Genomic DNA, 27,857 nt, shown 5'->3' with positions numbered 1-27,857 from the left:
GGCCCGGTTCTGAGCCCAGAGCCTGCTCCTACCGTTCCCTTCACATCATTCCCTGCTCCTCAGCTTTAGCACCAGGAGGAGCCTCCATGCCCCGAGAGGAGAATCTGGTGTCCCTGATGCAGCTCCTTATCCCTATAGAGCCCCTATAGGCAGGCTCTGTATCTGCTATTCAGCCTCTACAGCCTCCATACACAGTCCAAGTCTCTGTATTCAGTGAACCATCAGTTTGAGAGCAGTTATATGGGAAATACTGATTGAGTTTGACATCAACGAGACAGAGAAATACCAGAGTGATACCGGTTATTACACAGTGAAATACGGGTTTGATACTGATTACACACTGGAATATAGGTTTGATACAGATTACCCACTGCAGCACAGGTTTGCTATCGGTTATTACACAGTGAAATACGGGTTTGATACTGATTACACACTGGAATATATGTTTGATACAGATTACCCACTGCAGCACAGGTTTGCTATCGGTTATTACACAGTGAAATATGGGTTTGATACTGATTACACACTGGAATATAGGTTTGATACAGATTACCCACTGCAGCACAGGTTTGCTATCGGTTATTACACAGTGAAATATGGGTTTGAGATCAATGATACTGATTCGGAGAAAACTCCAGGAGCTCGCCAACAAAGTTTTAAGTTGCCAAGCAGGTATTCTTTATTGTGGGGCTGGGAGACACGGGGGATAGCTCCTCCAAGCGTGTCTCTGCCAGGCATCAACCAGGCTGTGATGATACTGTCCTTAAACATACATATTCATTAGATTACATACATGACATCATACTTTGTAGAGAATGCCTCCCGCACGCACACTAAATGTGGTAGTGGGCTTTCGGACCCCCGCTGGTTATTTCTTCATCACTTTGTTTTAGGATCGTTGTCCTATCAGTAACCACCAGGTGGTTCTGGCAAAGCTTATCTTAGTAATTTTCTTTTCTCTATAGTGGCTAACAAAGCCTGACGTTCTTGAGGTTACTTATTTACAACCCTATTCTTCAATCAACCCCATTCTTCAACACACTGAAATACGGGTTTGATATCGTCTGTTACACACGGAAATACGGGTTCGATATCGGTTATTACACACGGAAATACAGGTTCGAGATCGGTTATTACACAAGGAAATACAGGTTCGAGATCGGTTATTACACACGGAAATACGGGTTCGATATCGGTTATTACACACGGAAATACAGGTTCGATATCGGTTATTACACTGGGAAATACGGGCTCGATATCGGTTATTACACACGGAAATACGAGTTCCCCCCCCTCAGCGGCGGGGGCGGGCTGTGTGTGACGTACCTTCCGCCGCCTCTGACGCCGGTGACGCCACGTCCGGCGGGTCCGTTCGCGTCCCCTCGACCTCGGGCGATGGCGGCGGTTCGGGGCCTGGCGCTGCGGCGGGGTCCGGCGGGGGCGCTGCGGGGGAGGCTCCTGCGGCCCGCACCGGGGACAGGGGCAGGGACCGGCACCGGCACCGGCAGCGCCGCGGTGAGACAGGGACCGGCACCGGCACCGCGGGGAGGGCAGCCCCGTGCCCCGGCACCCCCCGGAGCGGAGCCCTTGGCCCCGGCCCCGCCCGGTTCCAGCCCCCGACCCTGCCCGCTCCGTGTCTCCGGTCCCGTTGCCCCTCGGTGCTCTCCATCGCGGCCCGTGTGTCCCGCCCGGGCCCGCTGTCCCCAGTTCCCCTTCCCGGCCCCCTCGTCCATCACTGCACGATCCACATCGCTGCCGGTTGCCACCTCCACGGCACTGTGCGGTGCCCCCATCTCTGACCGGTTGCACCGGTCCCCTCCCCCGGTGTTCTCGGGTGTCCCCCCCCCAGTCCATCCCAGCCCGGTCTGCCCGGACCCGTGCTCCCGGTGCCCGCCTGGCCACCCCCCACCCATCCCCATCAGGTGTCACCGGTTGCCCCCCCATTCTCTGCCCCGTGTCCCTGGTATCCCCCCGGGTCCCCCTCATCCCTGCCCGGTCCCCCCAGTCCAGCCCAGGGTCCCTCCGGCTCCCTGCCTGGTGTCCCCGGGGTTTCCAGGGCCCCCTCCCAGACCATGTCCCCGGTGCCCTCCATCCCTGCTCGTGTGCCCCCAGTCCCCCCCACCCTTGCCCAGTGTCCCCCAGTCCCAGCCCATGGCCTTGGTGTGTCCCTCCCACCCCAGTGCCCCCTCCCAGCTCAGTACCAGGATTCCCCCATCCCTGCCCGGTGCCCTGGTGCCCTCCAGCCTCCCTCCCCCGGTCTCCCCAGCCATCCTCTAACGCTCTGTCCCCCCCCAGGCCCCCCTGTCCTCGTCCTCCTCGTGCCCCCCGCCCCGGTCGCGCTGGTGGCCATGGGGGGGCCGCGCGGCGCTGGCGGCTCTGGGGGCGCTGGCAGCCGGGGGGGGGACCCTGGCGCTGGGCTCGGCGCTGGCTGCAGGGGAGCTGGAGCTGCACCCCCCGACCTTCCCCTGGAGCCACAGCGGGGCCCTGTCCGCGCTCGACCACGCCAGGTACTGGCACCGGGACACGGGGGGGAGCAGCGGGGGGAACGCAGGGTCCTGACCCCGGTCCGTGCCCGCAGCCTGCGGCGCGGGTTCCAGGTGTACCGCCAAGTCTGCTCCGCCTGCCACAGCCTCGAGTACATCGCCTTCCGCAACCTCATCGGCGTCTCGCACACCGAGGCCGAGGCCAAGGCGCTGGCTGAGGAGGTGAGAGCCCCCCCCTGGGCCGGGGCACCCGCCCAGGCTCTGCCCCAGCTCAGCCCCCAGTGGTGTCCTGCCCCACGGCCTGGCTGAAGGCTCTGCCCCAGCTCAGCCCCCTGAGACCCTGGTGCCAGGCTCTGCCCCCAGCTCAGGGCTCTGCCCCCAGCTCAGGGCTCTGCTCCCTGCACCCCAGTTCTGCCCCCCCCCCCCAGCATCCAGGCTCTGGGCTTTGCCCCCAGTTTGGCCCATTGGGACCCCGGCTCCAGGTTCTACCCCACAGCTCAGAGGCTCTGCCCCCTGGTACCCCAGTGAGGGCTTTGTGCTCCCCGGCTCTGCCCCTCATCTCCTGTCCCCCTGGCTCCTTGCTCTGCCCCCCAACCCGCCCCTGCCGCAGGTCCAGATCCTGGACGGCCCGGATGAGAACGGGGAAATGTTCCTGCGGCCCGGGAAGATCTCGGACTATTTCCCAAAACCGTATCCCAACCCTGAGGCCGCCCGGGCCGCCAACAACGGGGCTCTGCCCCCCGACCTCAGCTACATCGTCAATGCCCGGTGAGCCCCGGTTATACCCCCATTACACTCCTTACACCCTGGTTACACCCCCATTACACGCCCCTACACCCCGTTACACACCGTTAAACCCCCATTACACCCCTTACACCCTGGTTACACCCCCCATTACACACCCCTACACCCCGTTAAACCCGTTACACCCCAGTTAAACCTCGTTACACCTGTTAAGCCTTGGCTACATTCCATCAAACCCTGTCACAGCCCAGTTAAACCCTGTTAAACACTGCTTAAAACCCATCAAACCCCAGTCAGACTCTGTCAAGAGTTCAGTTAAACCCTGTCAGACCCCATTAAACCCCAGTTACACCCCAAAAATCCCAATTAAATCCCATTAGACCCCATCAAACTCAGATTAAACTTGTCAGAGCCTGGCTAAACCACATCAAACCCGGGTTAAACCTGGTTACACCCTGATTAAACCCCATCAAACCCCAGTTAAACCCTGTGAAACCCCACCAAACCCTGGTTAAAGGGGGGTGGTTTGCTGGCTCTCGAGGGGATCCCCATGGCCCCAGGGGGTGCCGGTATTGGCGCTGGTGCCCGGTGCTGACGCGTGCCCCCGCAGGCACGGCGGTGAGGATTACGTGTTCTCGCTGCTGACGGGGTACTGCGAGCCGCCGGCGGGGGTGACGCTGCGTGAGGGGCTGTACTACAACCCCTACTTCCCAGGGCAGGCCATCGGCATGGCCCCCCCCATCTACAGTGAGATCCTCGAGTACGACGATGGTGAGAGGGGAAACGAAACGGGGGGCGTGGGGTCAGGGCCGGGGCTGGGCCCTGCCCTGGGGCCACAACAGCCACACGGCTCCAGGCTGGGGAGGGTGCTCATGGAACAGGACCTGGTTGTGGCAGGTGATGGAGCTGAGCATGAGCTTGGGCCCGTGGCCACATCCTGGCTGTACCAGCACCAGTGCAGCAGCAGGGCCAGGGCAGGGACTGTGCCCCTGCAGTGGGCACTGGGGAGGCCGCCCCTCGAATCCTGTGTTCAGCTCTGGGCCCCTCACTGCAAGAGAGACATTGAGGGGCAGGAGCGGGGCCAGAGAAGGGCAATGGAGCTGGTGCAGGGCCTGGAGCACAGGGGTGATGGGGAAGGGCTGAGGGACCTGGGGGGTTCATATGGAGAAGAGAAGGCTCAGGGGGGACCTGATCGCTCCCCGCAACTGCCTGAGAGGAGGATGGAGCCAGGAGGGGCTGGGCTTTGCTCCCAAGGAACAAGGGATGGGACAAGAGGAACCGGCCTCAAGCTGCACCAGGGCAGGTTTAGATACAGTTCAGGGACAGTTCATCCATCACAGGGGTGGTCAGGGGCTGGATGCAGGGAAGAGGTTGTCATGGCCCCTGGAGGTACCTGAAGGATGTGTAAATGGGGTGCTTGGGGCCATGGGTTTGCGGTGGTCTTGGCAGGGCTGGGAACCCTTGGACTTGCTTAAAAGCCTTTTCCACCCTGGTTGATTCCAAGAGGGCTCAGGGCTGTGTTCGCACCCATGGGTGCTGCTCTCCAGGGTGCTTATGCCATTGTAACCCCCCCTCCCCAAGGCACCCCGGCCACCATGTCACAGATTGCCAAGGACATCTGCACCTTCCTGCGGTGGGCAGCGGAGCCAGAGCACGACCACCGCAAACGGATGGGCCTGAAGGTGGGTCCTGGGCGCTGGGGGGCTGAGGGGGACCCCATGTGCCCCCAGTGAGCCCCCCGTGTGCCCGGAGCCGTGGGGCTGAGCTCAGTTTCTTCCTCCCCTATAGATGCTGATGATCTCAGGGCTCCTCATCTCCCTCCTTTACTACTTGAAGCGCCACAAGTGGTCGGTGCTGAAGAGCAGGAAGATGGTTTATCGGCCCCCCAAGTAGGGGGGATGTGGGGTGTCCCCACCCCCCGCGGCTCCCCGTCACCCCCGGGTGCTGCAATAAAGCCTGGGTTGATCGAGGCTCAGCGGGTGCCGGTTGTGCTGCAGCCGCCGTCGCTCCGGGCACGGGGAGGGGGATTCTGGTGGCTCCATTGGACCCACCATGTGCCGGTGCCACACGGGGCCCTGCGGCACCACCGTGTCCGTGTCCGTGTCCATCCCCTCCTTTGGCCGTGGCTGTGGCCTCCGGTGTCCCCTGGCCGTGGCGCGAGGCGATGCCGGCACGGGCTCAGTGGCAGTTCTGGCACTGGGGGTGGCACTTCTGGCCGTTGATGTTGCAGCGGCACCCGCCGCTGGTGTCACCGGGGCCCTGCGTGGGGACACGCGCACAGGTCATGGCGGGAGCTCACCGCGGCCACGGGGCTGCGGGCTCTGGGTGCCTCACTCACCGCGGGGCCCCAGCGCGGCCCCTTGGTGACCCAGCAGATCTCGGTCTGGCACACGGCGCAGCGGATCCAGTCGCAGCCGTCCTTCTTCTGCACCACGATGCGGCAGGTGGGGCAGTGCATGGCATCCCCCCGCTGCACCAGCGTCTGCGGGGACACCACAGGGCCGTGGGCACGAGCCAGGACCCCCCCGTCCGCCCCCAGTGCCCCCCCCCCCGGCTCCCACCTGCAGCATGGCGCTGGTCTGCCGTGCCGCCGCGTCGTTCCGCGCCCGCAGCTCCAGGTCGTCCTGGTACTGGCGGCAGTTCCGGCCCTCGTGGATGGCCTGGGGGGGGCAGAGCCGTGATGGAGAGCGCCCATGGGGCTGTGCTGGGGGGTGGCTGGGAGGGGGCTTGGAGGTGGTTTAGTGGTGGTTTGGTGGTGGCTTCCTGGTGGTTTGGCTTGAGGGGGTTTGGAGCTGGTTTGGTTTGAGGGGGTTTGGAGCTGGTTTGGTTTGAGGGGGTTTGGAGCTGGTTTGGTTTGAGGGGGTTTGGAGCTGGTTTGGTTTGAGAGGGTTTGGAGCTGGTTTAGTTTGAGGGGGTTTGGAGCTGGTTTGGTTTGAGGGGGTTTGGAGCTGGTTTGGTTTGAGGGGGTTTGGAGCTGGTTTGGTTTGAGGGGGTTTGGAGCTGGTTTAGTTTGAGGGGGTTTGGAGCTGGTTTGGTTTGAGGGGGTTTGGAGCTGGTTTGGTTTGAGGGGGTTTGGAGCTGGTTTGGTTTGAGGGGGTTTGGAGCTGGTTTGGTTTGAGGGGGTTTGGAGCTGGTTTGGTTTGAGGGGGTTTGGAGCTGGTTTGGTTTGAGGGGGTTTGGAGCTGGTTTGGTTTGAGGGGGTTTGGAGCTGGTTTGGTTTGAGGGGGTTTGGAGCTGGTTTGGTTTGAGGGGGTTTGGAGCTGGTTTGGTTTGAGAGGGTTTGGAGCTGGTTTGGTTTGAGAGGGTTTGGAGCTGGTTTGGTTTGAGGGGGTTTGGAGCTGGTTTGGTTTGAGGGTGTTTGGAGCTGGTTTAGTTTGAGGGGGTTTGGAGCTGGTTTGGTTTGAGAGGGTTTGGAGCTGGTTTGGTTTGAGGGTGTTTGGAGCTGGTTTAGTTTGAGGGTGTTTGGAGCTGGTTTAGTTTGAGGGGGGTTTGGAGATGGTTTGGTTTGAGGGTGTTTGGAGCTGGTTTAGTTTGAGGGTGTTTGGAGCTGGTTTAGTTTGAGGGGGGTTTGGAGATGGTTTGGTTTGAGGGTGTTTGGAGCTGGTTTGGTTTGAGGGTGTTTGGAGCTGGTTTAGTTTGAGGGTGTTTGGAGCTGGTTTAGTTTGAGGGGGGTTTGGAGATGGTTTGGTTTGAGGGTGTTTGGAGCTGGTTTGGTTTGAGGGGGTTTGGAGCTGGTTTAGTTTGAGGGGGTTTGGAGCTGGTTTGGTTTGAGGGGGTTTGGAGCTGGTTTGGTTTGAGGGGGTTTGGAGCTGGTTTGGTTTGAGGGTGTTTGGAGCTGGTTTAGTTTGAGGGTGTTTGGAGCTGGTTTGGTTTGAGGGGGTTTGGAGCTGGTTTGGTTTGAGGGGGTTTGGAGCTGGTTTGGTTTGAGGGGGTTTGGAGCTGGTTTGGTTTGAGGGGGTTTGGAGCTGGTTTGGTTTGAGGGTGTTTGGAGCTGGTTTGGTTTGAGGGGGTTTGGAGCTGGTTTGGTTTGAGGGGGTTTGGAGCTGGTTTGGTTTGAGGGTGTTTGGAGCTGGTTTGGTTTGAGGGGGTTTGGAGATGGTTTGGTTTGAGGGTGTTTGGAGCTGGTTTGGTTTGAGGGGGGTTTGGAGATGGTTTGCTGGTGGGTTGGCAACAGTTTGGAGGTGGTTTGGTAGAGGTTTGGTGCTGGTTTGGTGCTGGTGTGGAGGGAGTTTTGTGCTGGAGAGTAAGAGGTGTTTAGGAGGTGTTCTGGAGGTGGTGGCTGAGGCCTGACCTTGCAGAGGAGGCAGTTGAGGGCCTGGCACACCGGGCACCGGAACTCATTGACCGAGTCCTCGTAGATGCACCACCCGCGGCAGTCGGGCGTCCGGCAGTGGAAGCTGTTGTGGCTGCGGCGCTCGGCCAGCACCAGGCTCCGCTCCAGGAAGCGCCGGTATTCCTCGGGGGACACCAGCTGCGGGGGGGGGGTGCGAGGTGGGACCATGGGAGGTGGCACCAGGGCCGTGCCGGTGTTGGTGCTGGCGGTGCCGTGCCGCACTCACCGCGCGGATCTCGCGCTCCTGCAGGTGGCTGCTGCAGGCGTAGGAGTCGTCGCGGTAGGGACAGGCCACGGTGGGCTCCTCGCTGAAGGTGATCACCTGGCGCAGGCACTCCCTGCCCAGCCGCACCGGGGCACCGGGGCTGCGGTCAGGGCGGGCACCACCACAGGGGAGCCCAGGGATGGCGCCCACAAGGGTTGGAGGGGCTTTGGGGCCGATCACCGCAATGGTGAGGCCTCGGGGAGGGTCCCAACGATGGTAGGGGCTTGGGGATGGGCACCGTGATGGTGGGGGCTTGTGGATGGGCACTGCAATGGGGGGGTCCTGGGACTGATCACCATGAGGGCTGGGGGGCTTGGGGATGGGCACTGTGATGGTGGGGGCTTGGGGATGGGCACCTTGAAGACCTGGGGGGGTCTTAGGGCTGGTCACTGCGGGGGGGGGGCTCAGGAACGGTCACCATGACAATGAGGCCTTGGGGATGGATGTGATGAGGGCTGGGGAGCTTGGGGACGGTCCCTGACAGCTGAGGGATGGTCACCCAGGAGGAGTGGGGCGTCCCGGGGCCGCTCACTGGGTGCCGGGAGGGCTGGGGGGTCCCGGTGCTGTGGTGTCACCTGCAGAAGCTGTGCAGACATTCCCGCAGCAGCACCCCCTGGCCTGGGGGCACCCTCTGGAAGCAGATGAGACATTCCAGGGCCTCCTGGTTGGGCACCAGCAGCTCCTGCTCCAGCTGCAGCAGCTGCTCCAGGTTCTGCAGCCGCTCGGCCTCCAGCGCCTGTGGGACAGCCCCAGTCAGACCCACAGCCCCCAACAGGGCTCAGTCCCACCCAGATGGGGCTGGGACACCCCATAGTGGGGCTGGAACCCATCATGGGGAGCCCCGAGGCCCTGCTCTGGTGCAACCCCATAAAGAAGTGCCCGATGCCTTCCTTCTGCTTCATGGAACCATGCAAGGGGTTGGGTTGAAGGGACCTCAAAGCTCCTCCAGCTCCAACCCCTGCCCCGGGCAGGGACCCCTTCCACTGGAGCAGGGTGCTCCAAGCCCCTGTGTCCAACCTGGCCTTGAACACTGCCAGGGATGGGGCAGCCACAGCTTCTCTGGGCACCCTGTGCCAGCGCCTCAGCACCCTCACAGGGAAGAGCTTCTGCCTAAGAGCTCAGCTCAGTCTCCCCTCGGGCAGGTTCAAGCCATTCCCCTTGCCCTGTCCCTACAGGCCCTTGTCCCAAGCCCCTCTCCAGGTTCCCTGCAGCCCCTTTAGGCACTGAGAGCTGCTCTCAGGTCTCCCCTTCCCGCAGCAGAGGGGCAGGATCCCCTCCCTGCGCTGCTGCTCCCGCTCTGGGCTGCACCCAGCACACGGGGGGGTTCTGGGCTCAAGCGCTCCCTGAAGCCGGCTCCTGGGGAGCTTCTCCTCCCCCAGCACCCCGGGTCCTGCTCCTCAGGCTCCAGCCCCTCTGCCCCAGCCTGGGTCCGTGCTGGGGTTGCCCCGAGCCAGGGGCAGGACCTTGCCCCTGCTGCCCCTCACACTGCTCTCAAAGTCCCATCTCTCCCCTGGTCCATCCCATCCCATGGACCCCTCCCAGCACCATGGAGCCCCCGGCACAGGGAGACGGAGCCGTGCTGGAGGGAAGAGGCTTTAATGAGGGAAGGACCCGATGGTCACCAGCCCCGGTCCTGCCCCTGAGCCCCCCGGCAGCCCTGGGCCAAGCTCCCCAGCGCCAGCCCCCAGTGCTTCCCTGAGGCGCTGATGGAGAGCTCATCCGCACCCATCCCTATCCCTGAGGGCTCCAAGCCCCCTCCCCGCATCCCTCAGGGCTCCTGGAGCACCAGTGCAGAGTGCTGGGGCAGCCGGTGGAGGGAGATGATGGGACGATGGGAATGGGGGCAGATGGCAGCTGAGGGCTCTCATCAGCCAGAAGCCAACTGGGAAGGGTCCAGATGTGTCCAAACCCTCACGATGCCCCAGGAGCCCCCATTCCCGGAGCCCCCCTGCTCTCCTCCAGGGGGAAGATCCCGCATCCATGTAGGGCCTGAGCAAGGGGGGAGCCCATCAGCAGGGATGGGGATACCACGTCCCAGGATGGGACAGGCTGCGGTGGGTGCTCAGCAGAACTCAGAGGAGAGCAGGATGAAGTCCTCCCAGGACCCTGGGGCGCTGCGCGAGGCCGGAGCCTCCTCTCCAACCTCAATCCTTCCCTTCCCAGCAGGATCCCAGCACGAGACAGAAACAAGGGGAGAGAAGAGGGGAGGAGAAGCTTTGGTCAGTGGAGAGCTGAGATCGCAGCAAGCCCCACAGCAGGTACTGGATCGGGAACGAGGCTGTCAGCAGAGCCCCCCCCTATCCTAGGGAATGGGGAACCAGCCTGGACACAGGGGCTTGGAGCACCCTGCCCCAGTGGAAGGGGTCCCTGCCCGGGGCAGGGGCTGGCGCTGGAGAAGCTTTGAGGTCCCTTCACCTCAACCCATTCCCTGACTCCATGGTTCCGGTGCAGGGAGAGGAGAGCAGGAGCCAGGCTCTGCCCGGGCACCGCTGCTCCCCACGAGGCCTTCCCAGCAGCCAGGGCTCACCATGACCACGTCCCCTGCCCGCAGCACCTGGGCCAGGCCCTCACTGGGGAAAGGGGCCTCAACCCCCCTGGGGAGCCTCCTGCTCCCTGTCCTGGCTCCCGGCGCTGCAGGATCCATGTGCACCTCCAGACCCTTCTGAACCCCAGTCCCTGCTCCCGTCCTGGTGCACGGTGGCTCCATAGGGACCGTGTTGGCTCCATAGGGACCGTGTTGGCTCCATAGGGACCATGTGGGCTCCATAGGGACCATGTGGGCTCCATAGGGAGCACGGTGGCTCCATAGGGACCGTGTTCGCTCCATAGGGACCATGTGGGCTCCATAGGGAGCACGGTGGCTCCATAGGGACCGTGTTGGCTCCATAGGGACCATGTGGGCTCCATAGGGAGCACGGTGGCTCCATAGGGACCGTGTTGGCTCCATAGGGACCATGTTGGCTCCATAGGGAGCACGGTGGCTCCATAGGGACCGTGTTGGCTCCATAGGGACCGTGTTGGCTCCACAGGGAGCACAGTGGCTCCATAGGGACCATGTTGGCTCCACAGGGAGCACAGTCGCTCCATAGGGACCATGTGGGCTCCATAGGGAGCACGGTGGCTCCATAGGGACCGTGTTGGCTCCATAGGGACCGTGTTGGCTCCACAGGGAGCACAGTGGCTCCATAGGGACCATGTGGGCTCCATAGGGAGCACGGTGGCTCCATAGGGACCGTGTTGGCTCCATAGGGACCGTGTTGGCTCCATAGGGACCGTGTTGGCTCCACAGGGAGCACAGTGGCTCCATAGGGACCATGTTGGCTCCACAGGGAGCACAGTCGCTCCATAGGGACCATGTGGGCTCCATAGGGAGCACGGTGGCTCCATAGGGACCGTGTTGGCTCCACAGGGAGCACGGTGGCTCCATAGGGACCGTGTTGACTCCATAGGGACCCCGGCGGCGCTCACCTGCTGGTACTGGCGCATCTCCTCCTGCTCTCGCTGGAGGCGACGCCGCTCGCGCTCGTCGGGCCGGTGCGCGCGGGGGATGACGTAGTCCTCGGGCCGGGCCCCGCTGCACATCTCACAGCCGGGGCGCGTGGGCTTGTTGATGAACGTGCACTGCGGGCACGGCCACCCCGACTGCCGGGACACGGAGATGGGACAGGGATATTGGATATGGGACATGGTACAGGGAGATGGGACAGGGATGTTGGATATGGGACATGGTACAGGGAGATGGGACAGGGATGTTGGATATGGGACATGGGGCATGGGACAGGGGGCGTGGATATTGGATATGAGATATGGGACATGGATGTTGGATATGAGACATGGGGCATGGGACAGGGAGATGGGACATGGGCATCCCAACTGCAGGGAACATGGGACAGGTACATGGGACAGCAATATGGGACATGGCCACCTTGACTGCAGGGAACATGGGACATGGCATATGGGACATGGCAAGCCTGCCTGGGGGACATAGACATGGATATAGGCATGGACATGGGGCACATCCAGCCCAAGTGCGGGGACCATGGGATATGGGACATGGGGCACAGCCAGCCCAACTGTGGGGATAGGGACATGGATATGGGGCACAGCCAGCCCAACTGTGGGGATAGGGACATGGATATGGGGCACAGCCAGCCCAACTGTGGGGATAGGGACATGGATATGGGGTACAGCCAGCCCAACTGTGGGGACAGGGACATGGATATGGGGTACAGCCAGCCCAACCGTGGGGACAGGGACATGGATATGGGGTACAGCCAGCCCAACCGTGAGGATAGGGACATGGATATGGGGTACAGCCAGCCCAACCATGGGGATAGGGACATGGATATGGGGCACAGCCAGCCCAGCTGTGGGGATAGGGACATGGATATGGGGCACAGCCAGCCCAACCATGGGGATAGGGACATGGATATGGGGCACAGCCAGCCCAGCTGTGGGGATAGGGACATGGATATGGGGCACAGCCAGCCCAACCATGGGGATAGGGACATGGATATGGGGCACAGCCAGCCCAGCTGCAGAGAGAGCAGGACATGGACATGGGGGCATGGCCAGCAGGAACAAGGGCATGGGGACATGGACAGCCCAGTTACGGGGAACATTGGGCATGGCCAGCCCAATGGTGGGGACAGCAGGACAGGGGACATGGGCAGCCCACCTACAGGGAAAGCAGGACATCGACATACAGGCACGGCCAGCCCGACTGCAGGGACAGGGACATGGGACATGGCCAGCCTGGCTGCAGGGAACACAGGACAAGGGGGCATGGGATATGGGACATGGACACTCCTGCTGCGGGAAGGGGGACATGGCCATGGGACATGGCCAGCCTGAGACACTGGTGGGAGACAGGGGATGGGGGCAGGAAGACATGGAGGGAGCAGCCATCACCCCAGCACCCCCATACTGGGACGAGGGGGACCTGGGGCTCCAAGGGGCAGTGATGGGGGCACCCCATGGACCCTGTACCTGCTCTGGGGAGGGTGGGCTGGGGGAGGGAGGCTTTGCTTGGGCACCAAGGGTGTCACCGAGCTGCAGCGAGTCCAGGAACTGGCTGATGTCCCCAATGTCCATCTTCCCACCGGCCTCATTCCCACAGCCTGGAGGGACCGTGGCAAAGGGGAGGTGAGGTTACAACCAGCGCCGGGAGCAGGTGGGAAGATGCTGCTGGTCCCACTGGATGAGGAGCATCGGAGCTGGAGCAGGGCCTGGAGCACATGGGTGATGGGGAAGGGCTGAGGGACCTGCGGGGTTCAGGCTGGAGAAGAGAAGGCTCAGGGGGGACCTGATAGCTCCCTACAACTGCCTGACAGGAGGATGGAGCCAGGAGGGGCTGGGCTCTGCTCCCAAGGAACAAGGGATGGGACAAGAGGAACCGGCCTCAAGCTGCACCAGGGCAGGTTTAGGGGGATATTGGGAAGGGTGCTTAAAGGGTGCTTAAAGGGGTGGAGCCAGGGCAGTGCTGGAGTCACCAGCCCTGGAGGTACCTAAAAGACTCAGTGGAGGGGGCCATGGGTGAGCGGTGGCCTTGGCAGTGCTGGGAATGGTCGGACTTGATCCTGAGGCCCTTTCCCACCCTGGTCCATCGCATCAGCCCAGGATCCATGACCCCCGCCCCAGGGGATGCTGGGGGGAACCAGACCTTTCCCTGTGGCTGTGCTGGCTGCGGGCAGGGGGCTGTGGAGCTGGAGCCGTGCCTGGTCCTCCTCGAGGCGCTGCGGGCTCAGCTCGGCCGCACGGGCCGAGAGCAGGTACAGGAAGGCCGGGTCTCCGTCCCGGCGGATGCCGTAGGAGAACACGGAGCGCTCGTCCCGGCACAGGCACTGCCCGATGATCCAGCGCTGCACCCGCGGGTGGAACCCGTACTCCCGGAACACCTGCACCGGAGCCGCTCGGAGCTGACCCCGCGCGGGATCCCCCGGCGCTCCCGGTCCCAGCCCCGCTCCGTACCTGCTCCTTGAGCGCCGCGATGGTCGTGTGGGCCCGCACCAGCAGCGTGATGCTGGCGGAGGAGGTGGCGTCTTCCACCCCGACCTTCATCCTGGGGGACACACAGGGGGGTCAGTGAGGTCCCAGCGCTGGGACCCACCGGCAATGAGGAGTGGGGAGGTACTGCTGCCCAGGGCCCGGGAGTCCAGCTCTGGGCTCCAACCATGACCCATCCCATCCCAGGCAGATGGGACAGGGACCCACCAGCAGCTCCTGCCCCATCCCAAACCTCACAGGGAACCCATTTTACAGGGTCATTGGGATCCATGGAGCAGCCTCTGCTCCAGCAGAGATCCATGGAGCTGCTCTGCCCCAACAGGGATCCACGGAGCAGCTCTGCCCCAGCAGGGATCCATGGAGCAGCTCTGCCCCAGGGAACACAGGAGGGATCCATGGAGCCCAGCTCCATCCTGGGATGCTGAGGAAGTGGAGCTGTGCTCCAGGGCATACAGGAGGGATCCATGCCCCATCCCGGGATGTGGATAAAGGGAGCTGTGCTCCTGCTGGCCCCAGGGCCCTGTCCCTCACCTGATGTGCTCTGGGGGGTAGGTGCTGTCCCGGAGCAGGATGCTGAGCAAGGCCTGGTGCCGGGCCAGCGCCACAGCGCAGCGCGAGGCCTCCTCCTCGTCCCCAAACTCGATGGCCTGGGCGAGGTGCAGGGCCAGGTCCTCTGCAGGGGGAGAGCAAGGAGAGCCATGGGGAGCCCCTGCAGAGCCAGCACCCAGAGGCACAGCTCTGTGTGTGTGAGGTGCAGCCCCCAGTGCCCTGGAGCTCTGCTGATGGGAGCATGATCCTGGAGTCATGGGATGGGTTAGGATGAAGGGACCTTAAAGCTCTTCCAGCTGCAGCCCCTGCCCCGGGTAGGGACCCCTTCCACTGGAGCAGGGTGCTCCAAGCCCCTGTGTCCAACCTGGCCTTGAATCACGCTTAAGAGGAGGCCTGAGGAGGACTTGGGGGAAGCCTCCAGAGGAGGCCCCGGAACTGCTGTGAGGGCTGGAGCAGCTCTGCCCTGGAGCCAGGCTGAGAGAGCTGGGCTGGGGCAGCCTGGAGAAGAGAAGGCTCCTGAAGGGGAGACCTGAGAGCAGCTCCAGTGCCTAAAGGGGCTGCAGGGAACCTGGAGAGGGGCTTGGGACAAGGGAGGCAGGGATGGGAGGAGGAGGAACGGCTCCAACTGGAAGAGGGAAGAGTTGATGGGATCTTGGGAAGTTCTTCCCCATGAGGGTGCTGGGACCCTGAAGGGGTTGAAGGGAGAAGCTGTGGCTGCCCCATCCCTGGCAGTGCCCAGGGGTTCAGCAGCAGAAGCTCTGTACCCCTGGGGGCAGCAGAGCAGTGCTGGAGTCACCAAGCCTGGAGGCATCTAAAAGCCCCGCAGAGAAGCCCCTTGGGGGTAGTGGTGGCCTCGGCAATGGTTGGCGTGGATGAACTAAAAGCTCCTTCCCAGCCTCAACGATTCCATGATGCCACGAGGGGCCAAGCAGCAGCAGCAGCAGCAGCAGCCGGCTCTGTGCTCTCTGCCAGGGAGCACCAGGAACCCCCAGCCCCCCCCGGAGCCATGGAACCTCCCAGGTACCTTTCTCCCGTAGCTCCATGGTCAGAGCTTCCTCCACTCCCTGATCCCCAGGGATGGGGTTGGCATCCGGAGGTGGGGGCAAGGCCTCGGCTGCCAGCGCGCTCTCAAAGGCTGTGGGGAGGCAGGAACACGTCAGAGGGGGCAGCTCGGGGGCTCCCGGTGCTGGGGGAGGGCAGAAGCTGCTCCCCCCACTCCCAAATCCTTCCTCCTGTGGTGTTCCCCCTCCATGGGGCAGCGCACAGGGCTGGGACCATCCCCACCATGCCCAATCCAGTACGGATTCATGGGGCAGCCGCTGCTCCCATGGAGGGATGCTGCTGCATCCCGGGATGTGGATGAAGGGAACTCTGCTCCCATGGACTGCCCACACCTCCTCCCGTGCCCCGGCACCACCCTGGACGCTCCAGCACACACAGGAACCGGGTGAAGGTCCCTCCACAAGAGCTCACAGCCCGCAGCGGGCAGGGTTGGATCACGCCGGGAAGGCGGGATACCAGGATCAGATCCCGCACGGACCTTTCTGCACCTCCCGCAGGGAGCTGCTGATGATCGTCCACCACTTCTGTGCCTCCCGCTCCTCCTGGAAGCTGAGCAGCAGGGGCTCGTCCCAGGCGCCCAGCACCAGCAGCTCGTGGCTCCTGGGGCCCTGCACCTTGTACGCGACGTCCTTGAGGTCATACTCGGCAATGGGCTGCGGAAAGAGAGGGACACATCCTGAGGGAGCTGTGAGTGGAATGCGGCACACGGAGCAGGGGCTGCCACGACACCAGCTCCTGGGAGCAGCCGGATCCTTCCCACTTCAAGGGGGCTTAGGACAAGGGAGGCAGGGATGGGAGGAGGAGGAACGGCTCCAACTGGAAGAGGGAAGAGTTGATGGGATCTTGGGAAGTTCTTCCCCATGAGGGTGCTGGGACCCTGAAGGGGTTGAAGGGAGAAGCTGTGGCTGCCCCATCCCTGGCAGTGCTCAAGGCCAGGTTGGACACAGGGGCTTGGAGCACCCTGCTCCAGTGGAAGGGGTCCCTGCCCATGGCAGGGGTTGGAGCTGGTAGACTTTAAGGTCCCTTCATCCCAACCCATCCCATGACTGGATCACACGGAGCTGATGCTGTAGCCAGACCCTGCCCAAGGCCCCAAACCCACCCCACAGCCCCCAACAAGGGGCAGCTTCACCTTCCCCTTCCCCGCTCTCATCCCCAGCACGGAGCAGAAGTCCCGAGCTCCTTAGAGCTGCCCCAAAGCCACCTCCTAGCACCCAAGAACCCTCCCTGTACAAGCAGGGACGGGCAGGAGCAGGGACAGGGCCAGGCAGCAGTGGGGGGGGTGTCACAGCCCCAGCCCCCCTCCAGCCGCGGTCGCGCTCTGTCGCGCACGGAAGCCCCCGTTACACCCCTGCCCACCCCGGTCCGGTCGGGGTCAGGTCCCCCCCGTCTCTCACCGCGCCTCCCGCAGCCTCGTCGTGCCGGAGCTCGAGGCGGAAGCGGCGGCGCGCGGCGGGCCCGGGGCCCGCGCTGAGCTGCAGGCGGAGAGCAGCGGCGGCGGGCAGCGGCGGGAGGCGGGCGGCGCGCGCCAGCGCGGCCCGCACCGACATCAGCACCGTGAGCGGCGCCGGCGGCGGGGCCGCGGCCCCGGGCAGGGCCATGGCCGGGGCGCTGCCGAACGGGGCCCGCTCTCGGGAAACGCGGCCCCGCGAACGCGAGTTCCGGGAAGAAACGTTCCGCCCCCCCCGAGGTGATTGACGGCTGCTCCCCCCGTTCTCCCCCCCCCCCGCGGCTTTGTTCCCAGCGGCCAATCAGAACGCGGAGCGCTCCGGTTGGTGGGCGGGGTCCCCGGGCTTTCCCGCGGAGGGCGGGCTCCAGCCCTGACTGACGGGTCCCGCAGCCAATAGGAGGGCAAGGCCGCAGGGATAGCCACGGCCGCTGGCAAATGGGACGAGGCCGTCCGCGGGCGCCGCTCAGACCGGACGGGCCGCGGGTGGGGCCTCGGTGGTTGTTGTCGTCCGGTGCCGGAGGAGAAAGTCGCCGCTCGCCTTTCGCACCGGAGGGACTCGCAGGTCTCGCTCAGCTGCTCGCACCGTCCCGAGCACTCGGGGGACATGTCGAGGTGGGCGCAGGCCCGGTGGTCCGGCGCCGGACGGCGGACGGCGGCCGAGGCACACGCGCCCTCCTCGAGCTTTCCCCGGAGACGCTTCACGTTACAAACGTCTCGAGCTTGAAGGAGCTGTCACGGCGAGGAGGCCCCGCCGGGACCGAGAGCAGGAAGCACCGGTAAGTCCGCTCCCCGGAGCCGCTATGAGAACAGCGCCCCCACACACCCCGCGGACTACAACTCCCATGGTGCACTGCGGCGGGCGCAGCGCGCAAGGGGGCGGCTCTGGTGCGCGTGGCATGCTGGGAGTTGTCCGCGCGGGGCATTGTGGGAAGGCTCCGCCGCTCCTTGTCCGCCCCGGTCTGTCACCGTCATGGCCGGCTATGAGGCGGGGGGACCGCGGCGGGATGGAACGGAGCCGAGGGGCCGGGATGGGCCCCGAGAGGCTGGGGGGTGTTCACCGGGGCTGCGGGCAGCGGCTGCGCCTGGCTCTGCTTCTCCTTTGTGGTGCCTGTATCATCGATCCCAGCCTGGTTTGTGTTGGAAGGGGCCTTAAAGCTCCTCCAGCTCCAACCCCTGCCACGGGCAGGGGCCCCTTCCACTGGAGCAGGGTGTTCCAAGCCCCTGTGTCCAACCTGGCCTTGAACACTGCCAGGGATGGGGCAGCCACAGCTTCTCTGGGCACCCTGGGCCAGCGCCTCAGCACCCTCACAGGGAAGAGCTTCTGCCTAAGAGCTCATCTCAGTCTCCCCTCGGGCAGGTTAAAGCCATTCCCCTTGCCCTGTCCCTACAGGCCCTTGTCCCAAGCCCCTCTCCAGGTTCCCTGCAGCCCCTTTAGACTCTGGAGCTGCTCTCAGGTCTCCCCTTAAGGAGCCTTCTCTTGTCCAGGCTGCCCCAGCCCAGCTCTCCCAGCCTGGCTCCAGAGCAGAGCTGCTCCAGCCCTCGCAGCAGCTCCACGTCCCTCTGGTGTTGCTGCCCCAGAGCCGCACATTGACTGCAGGGGGGTCTCCCCAGAGCACAGCAGAGGGGACCAATCCCACCTTTCCTCCTGCTCTGTCTCCTCTTTCCCCCATCTGCAGGGGCTGTCCGTCACCCCAGTTCCATTTCAGGTAACACTGGGGGTGTTCAGGGCTGATCCCTCCCTGGGGAGAGGCATGGGCTGGACCCCAGACCCTCTCCTTTGTTCCAAAGAGGACACATTCACTATCACCGGGATGACTTCTCTTACCCTAAATCATTCAATTTGCTTCTTCTTCACTATGGTTGAGCACTTCAGGTCAGTGTTACCTCCCCCAGCTCCTGCTTCTCCCTGGTTCTACACAGGGTGTCTCTCTGTGGGTCCCACCACATGGTCTCTGATGGCATTAAAACACATGTGAACCCCGTTGTACCCAGGGCCCTTTAGGTTAAGCTGATCTTAAGGAGACTGAGATATGGATTCAGGGCCTTGTATTGCCCGTTTGTGCTGGACAAGCCTCTGCTCCTGTCCCCATGGTTGCTATGAGACAGGCGGCTGCTGGTGCTGTGCAGGGCAGGAAGGAGCCATGTCCTGGCACTGATGGTGGTGTTGTGCCAAAGTGCAGTTGAACTCCTCATGTAACAGCCTTTGACCACCACCAGTAGTAAAACTGCTTCCACAAAACCTCCTGAGGAAGTGGCTCCGTTTGGGCCGGTGGAGTAAATCCATGTTTCATAGAATTCCTGCTGTGTCCTTCCAGGGTCAGAAGGGGGCTGACTGCTTCCCACTGCTGTGTTGGCCGGGCTCCTGGAATCGTGGAATCAACCAGGTTGGGAAAGCCCTTTAAGCTCATCCAGTCCAACCGTTCCCAGCCCTGCCAAGGCCACCCCTACCCCATGGCACTGAGGCCTCATCTCCACGGGGTGTGAACCCTTGCAGGGCTGGTGACTGCAGCCCTGCACTGGGCAGCCTGTTCCAGTGCCTGAGCACCCTTTGGGGCAGGAATTGTTCCTCAGCTCCATCTAAACCTGCCCTGGTGCAGCTTGAAGCCGGTTCCTCTTGTCCCATCCCTTGTTCTTGGGAGCAGAGCCCAGCCCCTCCTGGCTCCATCCTCCTGTCAGGCAGTTGCAGGGAGGGATCAGGTCCCCCCTGAGCCTTCTCTTCTCCATGTGAACCCCCCAGGTCCCTCAGCCCTTCCCCATCACCCCTGTGCTCCAGGCTCTGCACCAGCTCCATTGCCCTTCTCTGGCCCTGCTCCTGCCCCTCAATGTCTCTCTCGTAGTGAGGGGCCCACAGCTGCTGTGCTCAGACCTGGTTCTCTTTCACTGGGAGCAAATGAACCAAACTTGGTGCTTTAAAGAGCTGGCAGCAGCTGGAGACCCACTTGGAAGTGCTGGGAATGGCAGGAACTTGCTGTTCCTGCACCCAGGGATGTTCTTTCCCGCTTGGAATGCTCTCGATCCTTGACAGCCGATACCTGATGCCGGGTGGGGGTTGCAGAGCCATCGCTGCTGAGATCTTTGGCATCACTTCACTCTTCCCAGCCTGTTTACAGCTTCTCCTGTTACAGACTCAGGCCCCAGCTGGGGAGGGAACAGGGGCCATGGGCTGGGCCCTTCACATCCAGCAGTCGCTCTGTGCCTGTCTCTCGAGGTGATGCTTCGCGATGTGGGAATAGGAGAGGAAAGAACAGGAGCGGAAACAGTTGCCCTCCCTGGAGGAAGGGACTGGGGAAGCAGTCATAGAACCAGGGAATGGGTTGGCTTGGAAAGGACCTTAAAGCTCCAACCCCTGCCACATGCAGGGACCCCTTCCACTGGAGCAGGGTGCTCCAAGCCCCTGTGTCCAACCTGGCCTCGAGCACTGCCAGGGATGGGGTTGTGTTGAGCTTCTCCTCACCCAACACCCCGGGTCCTGCTCCTCAGGCTCCAGCCTCTCTCCCCCAGCCTGAGTCTGTGCTGGGATTGCTCCGAGCCATGGGATTGCTCCGAGCCAGGGCCAGGACCTCGCTCTTGGCCTGGTGGAGCTCCAGGAGGTTCCCACCTCTCCAGGCTGTGCCCGGTCCCTCTGATCCTGCCCTTCCCTCCAGTGTCACTGCACCAGCAGCTCGGGGCCAGCACTGACTCGCTGAGGGGGCTCAATCCCACTGCCCATGGAACCCACACTTACATGGAACAGGGCCATTCCCAACCCTGACCCCTCAGATACAGCACTTGTCACTGGTGTCCACTTGGGCATTGAGCTGTTGACCACAGCTTCTTGAGTGCGACCATCCAGGCAGTTCCTGCTCCACCAAGTGGCCCATCCACCGTATCCGTGCTTCCAGGTTAAGGACAAGGGTATCCTGTGGGACAGCATCCAGTGGTGCTGGTCCTGCTCTTGGCTCAGGTGTCCCATGGCAGTGGAGCTCCACTCGCCCCTCTCAGCTCTGGGAGCCACCACTCTGATCCCTTGGGGTCGGTGCCGCGCAGCAGCGAGGAGGCAGCTCCGGGGATCCCCATCCCTGGGCTCTGAGGGCTCTTTCCCCGCAGGATCCAGATTCGCAGCAGTGTTACCAGGGAATCGCTGGGAACGCCGGGACAATGAAGCTGTTGGAGAACTCGAGTTTTGAAGCAATAAACTCCCAGCTGACAGTGGAGACGGGTGACGCACACATCATCGGCCGGTGGGTGCCCCTGCCTGGTATCCAATGGGAACAGGGATGGGATCCGGTGTGGCTGCAATCCCATCCAGCTGCTATCCTGTGCAGCTGCACTGGGGAACATGCAAGGGCCACATAGGGATGTCTCTCATCCGTGTCCCTGGAATTACCACTCAGCTCATTCCAACCTCCTCTGGGCCTCCTCAGGGTGACCATCGGCATCTCCACACCTTCACATGGGGGTTGTGGCCATGGTTGCCTTATACCAAGCTCAGACCCAGCAGCATGTGGAAGGTGGCTCCTGGGGCCTGGAGATGCTCTGTCCGTGCTGGTGGCCTCATCCAAGCCCCAGTGGCCATGGTGGTGCTTGGCTGGGACCTTCTGGTGCTGTACTGGTGGGCTCATGCTGCTTGGGGTCTCTGCAGGATCGAGAGCTACTCATGCAAGATGGCTGGTGATGACAAGCACATGTTCAAGCAGTTCTGCCAGGAGGGCCAGCCGCACGTCCTGGAGGCCCTGTCACCTCCTCAGACCACGGGCATCAGCCCCAGCAGGTACCACGGGGATGCAGGACACGGGCAGCGGCGTGTCTGTGGTGGGAGGTTGGGATTCACTGAGGGAATGACCCTGGTGTCATTCCCGGGCTGTCAGCTCTGCTTGTTCTTGACATCATGGAGTGATTGAGGTGGGAAAAGAGATCCAGATCATCCGATGAGACAATGGCATAGGGTGCCCAGAGAAGCTGTGGCTGCCCCATCCCTGGCAGTGCTCAAGGGATGTTGGACACAGGGGCTTGGAGCACCCTGCTCCAGTGGATGGGGTCCCTGCCCGGGGCAGGGGTTGGAGCTGGAGGAGCTTTAAGGTCTCTTCCAACCCAAACCATTCCATGATTCTAATTCCAGCTGTTCCCCAGCACTTCCAAGGCCACCACTGACCCATGTCCCCAAGTGCCACATCTACACATCCTTTAGGTACCTCCAGGGATGGTGACTGCAGCCCTGCCCTAGGCAGCCTGTTCCAATGCCTGAGCACCCTTTGGGGCAGGAATTGTTCCTCAGCTCCATCTAAACCTGCCCTGGTGCAGCTTGAGGCCGGTTCCTCTTGTCCCATCCCTTGTTCCTTGGGAGCAGAGCCCAGCCCCTCCTGGCTCCATCTTCCTGTCAGGCAGTTGCAGGGAGGGATCAGGTCCCCCCTGAGCCTTCTCTTCTCCATATGAACCCCCCAGGTCCCTCAGCCCTTCCCCATCACCCCTGTGCTCCAGGCCCTGCTCCAGCTCCGGTGCCCTTCTCTGGCCCCACTCCTGCCCCTCAATGTCTCTCTTGCAGTGAGGGGCCTGGAGCTGAACACAGGATTCGAGGGGCGGCCTCCCCAGTGCCCAGTGCAGGGGCACAGTCCCTGCCCTGGCCCTGCTGCTGCACTGGTGCTGGTACAGGCCATGGTGCTGGTGCCTCTCTGGGCACGGGCTGCTCCCACGGTGCCAGCACTGACCCTGTTGTGCCCCCAGGCTCAGCAAAAGCCAGGGTGGGGACGAGGAGGGGCCCCTCAGTGACAAGTGCAGCCGCAAGACCCTGTTCTACCTGATCGCAACGCTCAACGAGTCCTTCCGACCCGACTACGACTTCAGTGCCGCCAAGAGCCATGAGTTCAGCCGGGAGCCCAGCCTCAACTGGGTGAGCACAGCACCCCCAGCACCCCCAGACACAGCACCCCCAGACACAGCACCCCCAGCACCCCCAGACACAGCACCCATAGACACAGCACCCCCAGCACCCCCAGACACAGCACCCCCAGACACAGCACCCCCAGACACAGCACCCACAGACACAGCACCCATAGACACAGCACCCCCCAGCACCCATAGACACAGCACCCATAGACACAGCACCCCCTAGCACCCCCGGACGCAGCACCCCCGGACGCAGCACCCCCGGACGCAGCACCCCCGGACGCAGCACCCCCAGACGCAGCACCCCCAGACACAGCACCCACAGACACAGCACCCACAGACACAGCACCCATAGACACAGCACCCCCCCGGCACCCATAGACACAGCACCCCCCCAGCACCTATAGACACAGCATCCACCACAGCACCCATAGACACAGCACTCGTAGACACAGCACCCCCCCGGCACCCACAGACACAGCACCCACAGACACAGCACCCATAGACACAGCACCCCTCCAGCGCCCATAGACACAGCACCCACCCCTGGCACCCACCCCAGGCACCTACCCACAGCCCCAGCACCCATGGACACTGCACCCACCCCAGCATCCTACTCCCCGGCACCCTGGCACTCGCACCACAGCACTGTTAGATCCAGCACTCGCACTCCCAGCACCCACACCCCAGCACCCTGAGGAGCCCCTGTCCCTGAGGAGAAGCATCGTGGATCTGCTGGGGCAGTGCCCAGCTCTCCAGGGAGCCCCACAGTGCTGCTGTGATCCTGGGAATGCTGTGCTCCCTTCTCCAGCAGCATCAGGCCTGGGATGAGGCCATCCCCATAGAACGGGTTGGGTTGGAAAGGAGCTTAAAGCTCCTCCAGCTCCAGCCCCTGCCATGGGCAGGGACCCCTTGCACTGGAGCAGGGTGCTCCAAGCCCCTGTGTCCAACCTGGCCTTGAGCACTGCCAGGGATGGGGCAGCCACAGCTTCTCCCTTCAACCCCTGCCAGGGTCCCACCACCCTCATAGGGAAGAACTTCCTAAAATCCCATCAACTCTTCCCTGTTCCAGTTGGAGCCGTTCCTCCTCCTCCCATCCCTGCCTCCCTTGTCCCAAGCCCCTCTCCAGGTTCCCTGCAGCCCCTTTTGGCCCTGGAGCTGCTCTCAGGTCTCCCCTTCAGGAGCCTTCTCTTGTCCAGGCTGCCCCAGCCCAGTTCTCAGCCAGAGCAGAGATGTTCCATCCCTTGGACCATTTCCATGTCCCTCCTTTGGACCTGCTCCTGCAGCCTGATGTTTCATCTCAGTCTCCCCTCTGGCAGGTTCAAGCCATTCCCCTTGGCCTGTCCCTACAGGCCCTTGTCCCAAGCCCCTCTCCAGCTCTCCTCCCTCCTAGGAGAAGCTCTGTGCATGCTGTTTCTCGCAGCCATTCCCTGATGTTTTCCATTGGCAGCAGCTCCCTTGCTCTTCACTCTCCTTCAGGAGCAGCCTCTCCTGGGCTGGGTTTTCCATGCCCGCTGCGTGAGGCTGCTCTTCCCCTGGGAGGGTCTTTGGGGGCAGGAATGGTGAGGGATCGGTGGTGCCTCAAGTCCTCCCTGCTGAGGCCTCCCTGGTGCTGCCGGTGCCTTCATCCCTGTGCTCATAGCGCCGGTGGCTGAAGGCTTCTTGCCCTTGCACCACGGATGGGTCTGTGCAGAGCTCTGAGCATGCTGTCCCTCCAGGAGGTGCCCGGGCCTCCCTGTCTGTGTCCACGCCCTGCCTGCCCATCGCCCCACAGACACTGCCCTGCTCCAGTGCTGCTTCCTCTCGGTGGAGGAGGGATGGGGAGGCTGAGCTCCATGGAGCAGGGGGGGAGCCAGCAGCTCCCCTGAGGAACCCTCCTGGCCCCTGCAGGTGGTGAACGCTGTCAACTGCAGCCTCTTCTCTGCCGTGCGGGAGGACTTCAATGCGCTGAAGCCTCACCTCTGGGACGCCGTGGATGAGGAGATCTGCCTGGCCGAGTGTGACATCTACAGGTAACGGGGCAGGAGCTCCCCTGGGCCTGCGTGCTGCCCCCCCGTCCATCCCATGGCCTCCACACCAGGGTGGGCTCTTGTCCTCCCTCCTAAACCAGCCCAGGGGCATGGGCTGGCTCCTGTCACCGCCCAGCTGAGCAGCCCATGGGGGTGGCTTCAGGCTCACCCAATCTCCTCCTTTTCCCTCCTCGGGGTTGGCACTGGGGACAGGATCCAACGTGGTGTTTCTTGTGCCTCCACTTGTTGCAGCTACAACCCTGACCTGGACTCGGACCCCTTTGGGGAGGATGGCAGCCTCTGGTCCTTCAACTACTTCTTCTACAACAAGAGGCTGAAGAGGATCGTGTTCTTCACGTGTCGCTCCATCAGGTCAAGCCAGGCTGTGTCTTTGAAGTCACCCCAAAAATGAACCCCCTCTTTGCAAGTCGTGGCCCTGCTGGTCCCAAGCTGGGTGCAGTAGAAATGTCATAGAATCAACTGGGTTGGAAAAGAACTTTGGGACCATGAAGTCCTCAGGAGCTGCTAAACCTCATCCTGCTTTTTATTCATAGGCTCATGGCATGGTTTGGGTTGGGAGAGAGCTTAAAGCTCCTCCAGCTCCAGTCCCCTGCCCCAGGCAGGGACCCCTTCCACTGGAGCAGGGTGCTCCAAGCCCCTGTGTCCAACCTGGCCTTGAGCACTGCCAGGGATGGGGCAGCCACAGCTTCTCCGTTCAACCCCTTCCAGTGTCCCACCACTCTCATGGGGAAGAACTTCATCCCAAGGTCCAGTGTAACTGCTTCCTTCCAGTTGGAGCTGTTACTCCTCCTCCCATCCCTGCATCCCTTGTCCAAAGCCCATCTCCAGCTTTCTGTAGCCTCTTTAGACCCTGCAGGCTGCTCTAAGCTCTCCTTTCCCCCTCCAGTGGGTACACGTACACGCGCTCGGAAGCCGGCAACGAGCTGGACATGGATCTTGGTGAAGGGGATGTGGAGGAGAGCAGGGACACGGGCGACGCCGAGAGCGGCAGCATCGAGGAGGAGAGGTGGGTGAGCTCTGTGGGTCAGACCTGCTCATACAGGGGTTGGGTTGGAAGGGCCCCAAGGACCACACGTCTCCTGCTGCCTCCTGGCACCGCGGCAGAGCCGTAACCCCATGTGCTTGGTTCCAGGTTGCAGGTTATGTGCATGTGAGGCCCGGAGCAGCTCCGAGGCGCCGCAGCTGCGCTGAACCCCGTCCTCTGCCTGCACCCCCAGAGGAGCCAGCCCCGAGCTGCCCCATGCCCTGCCCAGCACGTACACTGGAGACCCCGGACACCCCCTGTGCCCTGCGGACACCCCCCCGTGGGGAGCTCCCTGAAGCTTTGCTGCACTTTATGCTCCTGTCCTCGGCTGCACTGACCCGCAGAGTGCCCGCGGTGCTGGCGCCGGGCGGGATGGTCCCACAGCACTTGGCCTGCACTGGTTGTGACCCACAGACGCCGTCCGTCCATGGCGCCAGCACCAGCTCCGGGGGCCGTAGTGGGACCCCCCCCGCAGATGAACTCCGCAAACTGTGCTTGGAGAAGGTCCGTTGTTTCAAGGGGTTTCTTTGCTCCTGCCTCCCCCTGCAGCTGCTGCCTGTGGCACGGTGCTGCTGGTGGCCTTGGTGAGTCCCTGCTGGACCTGGCGCCACAGCAGCCCCCCCCAACCCCAGCATGGGAGCCTGGGGGGCTTAAACCCAACCTGACTTTTGGTGATGGGGAGGCCGGAGCAGGGCCGGTACCACGTTTGGGTGGGGGTGAGCAGGGTGCTAGGTGCTGCTCCCACCCTGCTTCACTTCAGCAGCGTCTGCCCCCATCCCTCCGTCCCCATCACCCCACTGTGGATGAGAGCAGAGGCTGGGGGGCAAATCCCCCCCCCCTTCCGCCCCAGTCTGTGTTTTGGCTGGGACAGGGCAGGGGGAGCTGAGCTGAGGTTAATTAAGCTGAGTTGAGTTTAATTGAGCTGGGCTGATTTGGGTTGAGTTGACCTGAGTCCAGTTGAGTTGAACTGAGCTGAGTTAAGCAGGGCTGAGCCGAGTTGAGTTGGGTTGAGTTGACCTGAGCCAAGTTGAGTTGGGTTGAGTTGACCTGAGCCAAGTTGAGTTGGGTTGAGTTGACCTGAGACAAGTTGAGTTGGGTTGGGTTGACCTGAGCCCAGTTGGGTTGGGTTGGGCTGGGCTGAACTGAGCTGAGCTAAGCAGGGCTGAGCAGTTGAATTGGGTTGGGTTGACCTGAGCCCAGTTGAGTTGAGCTGAGCTTGAGTTGGGTTGGATTGAGCTGAGCTCAGCTGGGTTGGAGCTGAGCTTGAGTTGGGTTGGATTGAGCTGAGCTCAGCTGGGTTGGAGCTGAGCTTGAGTTGGGTTGGATTGAGCTGAGCTCAGCTGGGTTGAAGCTGAGCTGAGCTGGATTGAAGCTGAGCACGCACAAAGAGGGCCAGCAGCTGCCTCAGCGTCCTCACTGCACCCTCTGCCCCCCAAAGGGGAGCTGCTCTGGGACAGCACCAGCCCCATGGGCCCTCCCCCCCCCGCCCCGGGGCAGCCTCTACAGCCCCTGCCCCATGGCTTAGGGTTCGGGCAGGGTCTCTCTTTCAGAAGAGGCTGTTTGGGGGCACTAGGGAGCCCCAAGGACACTGGGGTTTTGTTCCCCACGTCCCTGGGCTTGATGCAGGGTGAGAGGCTCCAGGTTATGCTGCAGGCAGGATCCAGCCTCTGGCCGGGTCTTTGGGTGCAGGGGGAAGACGGAGACCCCAGGCAGAGAGAGACAGACCCCAAAGCCCCCGCTCCATCCCTGGGTGCCAGGAGCTCCGTCGGTGGCTCCTCAGCCTCGTGCCCACTGACCCCAGAGCTTGGTCTGAAGCTGGAGCTTGTGCCCTCTGCTCTGGGGGCTGGAGCTGCTGCTGCCCTCATTGGGGATTGCCTTCAGCACAGCCCCCCGCCCCAGCACCCATGGGTGCTCCCGGCAGGATTCAGCTCCATCCCATCCCTGCGTCCCTGCTCGCGCTCCTGTGGCTGCCTCCCTGCGCCCCGTCGGGGAGGGGACCGCACAGTGCCGCAATGCATCGGCACCAATAAAGGTTTCCTTGTGATCGCC

At 62.7% G+C, this 27,857-nt stretch overlaps 3 protein-coding genes across 4 annotated transcripts; 2 read left to right on the top strand and 1 right to left on the bottom strand.

The window, feature by feature from the left end:
- The first annotated feature begins 852 nt into the window (after positions 1-852).
- On the top strand, positions 853-5,155 carry CYC1 (cytochrome c1). Its single transcript, XM_080609943.1, has 7 exons — positions 853-1,515; positions 2,296-2,507; positions 2,579-2,705; positions 3,094-3,251; positions 3,838-3,998; positions 4,809-4,909; positions 5,016-5,155. Exons 1-7 carry the CDS (start codon positions 1,396-1,398, stop codon positions 5,118-5,120), a joined length of 984 nt encoding a protein of 327 aa, XP_080466069.1. The 5' UTR covers positions 853-1,395; the 3' UTR covers positions 5,121-5,155.
- Positions 5,083-17,101, bottom strand: SHARPIN (SHANK associated RH domain interactor). The gene is made up of 14 exons (XM_080609942.1): positions 16,840-17,101; positions 15,921-16,095; positions 15,405-15,515; positions 14,363-14,504; positions 13,796-13,886; positions 13,488-13,722; positions 12,815-12,945; positions 11,294-11,467; positions 8,401-8,561; positions 7,787-7,898; positions 7,519-7,698; positions 5,789-5,887; positions 5,566-5,709; positions 5,083-5,486 (listed from the first exon to the last, which is right to left on the bottom strand). Exons 1-14 carry the CDS (start codon positions 17,041-17,043, stop codon positions 5,406-5,408), a joined length of 2,040 nt encoding a protein of 679 aa, XP_080466068.1. The 5' UTR covers positions 17,044-17,101; the 3' UTR covers positions 5,083-5,405.
- A 146-nt stretch (positions 17,102-17,247) lies between these two features.
- On the top strand, positions 17,248-27,857 carry MAF1 (MAF1 homolog, negative regulator of RNA polymerase III). 2 transcript variants are annotated; one of them, XM_080610459.1, is made up of 9 exons: positions 17,248-17,668; positions 19,208-19,276; positions 20,979-21,112; positions 21,514-21,642; positions 22,593-22,758; positions 24,645-24,766; positions 25,016-25,135; positions 25,671-25,790; positions 25,917-27,857. In XM_080610459.1, exons 3-9 carry the CDS (start codon positions 21,030-21,032, stop codon positions 25,936-25,938), a joined length of 762 nt encoding a protein of 253 aa, XP_080466585.1. In that variant the 5' UTR covers positions 17,248-17,668; positions 19,208-19,276; positions 20,979-21,029; the 3' UTR covers positions 25,939-27,857. The 2 variants fall into 2 exon arrangements, with proteins under 2 accessions (XP_080466585.1, XP_080466584.1); XM_080610458.1 differs by lacking the exon at positions 19,208-19,276 and having other exon boundaries at positions 17,249-17,668.

This window comes from Psittacula echo, assembly GCF_963264785.1.
Source record: "Psittacula echo genome assembly, chromosome: 2".
Lineage (NCBI taxonomy): Eukaryota > Metazoa > Chordata > Aves > Psittaciformes > Psittacidae > Psittacula > Psittacula echo.
The sequence above is the reverse complement of the archived record's forward strand: the minus strand, read 5'-3'. Positions and strand labels throughout refer to the sequence as shown.

What these genes read in the sequence shown, in the direction of transcription:
- CYC1 (XM_080609943.1), top strand. Translation starts at nt 1,396, where the DNA reads ATGGCGGCGGTTCGGGGCCTGGCGCTGCGGCGGGGTCCGGCGGGGGCG. An exon ending in CCGGCACCGGCAGCGCCGCG is followed by an intron (nt 1,516 to 2,295) that starts GTGAGACAGGGA and finishes GTCCCCCCCCAG; the next exon opens with GCCCCCCTGTCCTCGTCCTC. An exon ending in AGCTACATCGTCAATGCCCG is followed by an intron (nt 3,252 to 3,837) that starts GTGAGCCCCGGT and finishes GTGCCCCCGCAG; the next exon opens with GCACGGCGGTGAGGATTACG.
- MAF1 (XM_080610459.1), top strand. Translation starts at nt 21,030, where the DNA reads ATGAAGCTGTTGGAGAACTCGAGTTTTGAAGCAATAAACTCCCAGCTG. An exon ending in GCCGAGTGTGACATCTACAG is followed by an intron (nt 24,767 to 25,015) that starts GTAACGGGGCAG and finishes CACTTGTTGCAG; the next exon opens with CTACAACCCTGACCTGGACT. An exon ending in TTCACGTGTCGCTCCATCAG is followed by an intron (nt 25,136 to 25,670) that starts GTCAAGCCAGGC and finishes TTCCCCCTCCAG; the next exon opens with TGGGTACACGTACACGCGCT.
- SHARPIN (XM_080609942.1), bottom strand. Translation starts at nt 17,043, where the DNA reads ATGGCCCTGCCCGGGGCCGCGGCCCCGCCGCCGGCGCCGCTCACGGTG. An exon ending in TCGCGGCGCTCAAGGAGCAG is followed by an intron (nt 13,723 to 13,795) that starts GTACGGAGCGGG and finishes GCTCCGGTGCAG; the next exon opens with GTGTTCCGGGAGTACGGGTT. An exon ending in AGGAGCGCGAGATCCGCGCG is followed by an intron (nt 7,699 to 7,786) that starts GTGAGTGCGGCA and finishes CCCCCCCCGCAG; the next exon opens with CTGGTGTCCCCCGAGGAATA.